General features: G+C 36.6%; 1 protein-coding gene across 1 annotated transcript; it reads left to right on the top strand.

Moving 5' to 3' along the window:
* Positions 1-1,344: 1,344 nt before the first annotated feature.
* On the top strand, positions 1,345-2,958 carry LOC137808182 (AT-hook motif nuclear-localized protein 23-like). The gene has a single exon (XM_068609162.1). The coding sequence runs from the start codon at positions 1,798-1,800 to the stop codon at positions 2,653-2,655; it is 858 nt and encodes a 285-aa protein (XP_068465263.1). The 5' UTR covers positions 1,345-1,797; the 3' UTR covers positions 2,656-2,958.
* Positions 2,959-4,178: the final 1,220 nt, after the last annotated feature.

The raw sequence follows: 4,178 nt of genomic DNA, 5'->3' as shown, positions 1-4,178 counted from the left end.
CCAACTATATAGTACATTAACAACTACAACGTTGTCATCTGTGCATTGATTACCTCAGTAGAAAAAAAACAACTTCAATAATGTGGAAATTACCCACGAGGCCCCTTATGAAGTAAATCTGACAACTATTTAGTAGAAAAACTAAAAATTATAATGAGTATTATAGCAAAAATAAATCATTAATTTAGAAGAATAAATAAGAGAAATTTAAAAGACTATGTAAACTAACGAACAAAAGAAAATAATTAATAAAAAAATAAGAAATATTTTTTTCTTACCAGCGATGGTATTTAGGAAAGAATGATAATTATTAAACTATTAGTAATTTGGGTTTTTTCGCTGATAAAAAAAATGGGTTTTTTATAATGCATAAAAAAATGTTAATAGTGAGCCCATGTATTTTAAAAAGCAAACAAAATAAGATAAGATGGTATGTAGTACAGACACTGACACGAACACTGATACGACACGGATACGGATACGGAGATAAATAAAATCTTTAAAATGTAGGACACGGAAACACGGATCTATATATTATATAATTATAAATTATATAAATTGACAATAAAGATTTTTATGCACAAGTTTGTTTTAGATTATTTTTTGAAGAAAAATATGTTTTTTATGATTGATTCACAAGGATTTGTTTCTTATTTTTATAATCATAATAACAATTTATACAATAAAGTTAGAATTTTGAGAAAATTAATGTTTTCTTCCTTTTTAAAATTGTGTTAGAATCGTATTAGACAAAATCTAACAAATACTTTTTGAATTGGGTACTTCACGGATACGTGTCTTACAAATATCATATGAGTGTCAATGTTCATTTAAGAAGAATGTCCAAACTTATCTTATTTTTAAAACTGATAGATTTATTCATTACATGATAGGCTATTACGTGCTAATAATATATTTTATCAAGTTAACAACTAGATTAAAATGTCTCAAAAAAAAATGGTTTATAATTTTTTTGTGACAATGGATCAAGTTTATAATATTTAATTTAACTGAAATTAATTGTCATATTTTTTTAATCTTTATTTTATAGAATTTAATCAATGAAATTTGTAAAAGGAAAATGTTGTAAAGAACCTAAACTATATTGAAAGAAAAAATGTAACGGAAAGGGGTATATGGCCATATTGATATAACGCCCATAGAAAACCTAACCAATAATTGATGGTAGAAATGTTGACTTAATTAAGTGTAATTAAGTTAAGATCGCGTTGCCGCCACGCTCTTCTAACGGGAGTGACATACACATTGGAGCAAGTGTGTTAAAAAGATTTCCCTCAACTAATTGTTATATTTTATAGTACATATGCCTATTATTATTAATTTAAACTTTTGTTTGCCCACACAAATGACTGCATCGTGAGTCCTTTGCTTCTCCTTCAACCACATTTCAATTCTCTCTCCCATTCTTTCTCTCTTCTCTTCTTCTTCTTCTTCTTCTTCCCTTTTCTTTCTCTGCACTCTATCTTTCTTTTCAAAACCCACCCCATCCATCTCCTTTTCTTCTTCTTTCTTTTCCTTCCTTCTGTTTCCACACACTCACACCACTTACCTTAAAATAACCATAAACAAACCAACACTGTTCTTAGCTCAACACAAAAATAAATAAAAATCTCTACTATTCATTAACTATATTTCTTTCTTTCTCCATAATATAATCATTTGTGTTTTCCTTGTTTTCTGTTTTTTTTTTCCTATCTTATAATATAACCCTTTTTTTTATAAGCTGTGTGTCTATTTATATTTATATATCGTTCTCTCTCTCTCTTGGATGTGTCTATGGCTGGTTTGGATTTAGGAAGCGCTTCACGCTTTGTTCAAAACCTTCACAGACCGGACTTGCACTTGCAGCAGCTCCATCGCGATTCGGAGGACCAAGAGACGCCGCCGCCGAACCGCGGAAGCTTGCCGTTCGAAGACGATGACCAAAGCCAAGGATTGGAGCTAGTTTCAGCGGGTCCCGGTGACGTGGTCGGTCGGCGTCCACGTGGCAGGCCGCCGGGATCCAAGAACAGGCCGAAGCCGCCGGTGATAATCACGCGGGAGAGCGCCAACACGCTCCGCGCGCATATCCTCGAGGTCGGAAGCGGCTCCGACGTTTTCGACTGCGTCACCACCTACGCGCGCCGCCGCCAGCGTGGGATCTGCATCCTCAGCGGCAGCGGCACCGTCACTAATGTCAGCCTCCGCCAGCCCGCTGCTGCAGGCGCCGTCGTAACGCTCCACGGCCGCTTCGAGATTCTTTCCCTCTCCGGCTCCTTCCTCCCGCCGCCGGCTCCGCCTGGGGCGACAAGTCTGACTATCTACCTCGCCGGAGGGCAGGGCCAGGTCGTGGGAGGAAACGTGGTTGGAGAGCTGACCGCAGCGGGGCCGGTGATCGTCATCGCCGCGTCGTTCACGAACGTAGCCTACGAGAGGCTACCATTAGACGAAGAAGAACAGCTTCAGATTCAGCCACCTGCTACGACGTCGTCTCATGGCGTTGGAAATAACAACAGCAACAATAACAATAACAACTCTTTCCCCGAACCTTCTTCGGGACTTCCCTTCTTCAACTTACCTCTGAATATGCAGAACGTTCAGTTACCCGGGGAGGGTTGGGCGGGAAACGCCGCTTCACGTCCACCACCTTTTTGAGTTTCTTCTTTCTCTCCAGATCCATCTTCATCCATCAACGATTTCTTCAAGGGATTACTGTATGTTATTACAAGGTCAGCACATTCATGGACTACATAAATACTATAATTAATTTTCTCTTCTTCCTCTTCTGCTGCTGATGTTAATCAATGGATACTACGATATGGTATGAGATCATGATTATGTGGCGGGTTTCTGTCTCATTTCATCTCTTTATTTCCTTCTCCATTATTATAATGAACACTACTACTGTATAATTTAATTAATTAGTAGCTTGTGTTAATTATATGTTCTGTTTGAGTATTTGCCTTTTAATTATTAACATCACTTGCACTTACCTAGCTACATGTTTCAAGGACCTGTCGTTTCGACATAAAGCAAAGCAATAACTAGTGAGTCACAACCCCATAACCAGCAACCCCTTCCCCGACTCCTTTATTTCTGTGCCTTTTTATGGCATCTCTATTTTTAAATACACCACCTTGCTTCTTTCACAAGCTTAGGATTAAATTTATAATTCGTGTTTTGGTTTTCTGTATACAAATAATTAAACTAGGGATTCAGTGATAAATATAAGGCTGACATGTACGGTCTTAATTTTATAACCCTTTCCTGCATGTGTGTGTATATTCACAAAAATAAAGTTAATATCTGAAATTAAATCTTTGCCTTCTTCGTATTATTCTTATGTCCCACGGATAGTGATCATGAATATAATATATATATATATATATGTATGTATGTATGCTTTTAGGTCATGCATATATGCTTCTCTATATTTTTTTACTTGGATCTATGGAAGTTAAAATTGGTGATTACCCTCTCCAACATTAACTTCAGTACCGATTGGGCTCTATTTTCTGATCATTATAGTGCCTGAATAATTGTAATATTGGAATTTTTGAAGTCCAGTTTTGACTTCTGCTAGCTACTAGCTTTAGGTAGTATCTATGATCCTGGTAAAGAAAAAAAAGAGTCATGCATCACTGCCTGATCTTATTGGGGAATTTACACTACAACCTGAAATTAACTTCGGTCATCAAATGGTGACCTACGCACACTTGAAACCAAACACCTCCACCCTAAACACACACACAGTATATGATATATGTGTTGTCTTTCAATTCGGATCTGGAGAAAGGAAGTGATCCAATGCATGGGGGACACAGGATACTACTGGTATAGTAATAATTGGTCTTCACGTAGTGAAAAACTTGCACCCTTTATTATGGTTCGTCTATTTTGCACAACTGTAATTAAATCTATAAGCTTCAGTGGGTAAAACTTGTTACACTGGCTAGTTAACAGGGAAATTATGCTTTACTGATTTTGATCATTAAATATTAGGCCCCTTATTTTTTAGGCCGAATAGCTTTTCATCTTCCAAGTCGATCGTTAACTCATTTTTAATTAGTTTGTGGGGCTAATTAGAGTTGTGACATAATTATATATATTTAGTCGTTTATGGAGCAAATGATAAATTAGTGTAGGTTCGATTATAGGCTGCATAGGTTTCCGGCGCA

This window comes from Phaseolus vulgaris, chromosome 3 (assembly GCF_000499845.2).
Source record: "Phaseolus vulgaris cultivar G19833 chromosome 3, P. vulgaris v2.0, whole genome shotgun sequence".
NCBI lineage: Eukaryota > Viridiplantae > Streptophyta > Magnoliopsida > Fabales > Fabaceae > Phaseolus > Phaseolus vulgaris.
This window is presented reverse-complemented; position numbering and strand designations above follow the sequence as displayed.

Coding starts and splice junctions, on each gene's coding strand:
- LOC137808182 (XM_068609162.1), top strand. CDS start 1,798: ATGGCTGGTTTGGATTTAGGAAGCGCTTCACGCTTTGTTCAAAACCTT.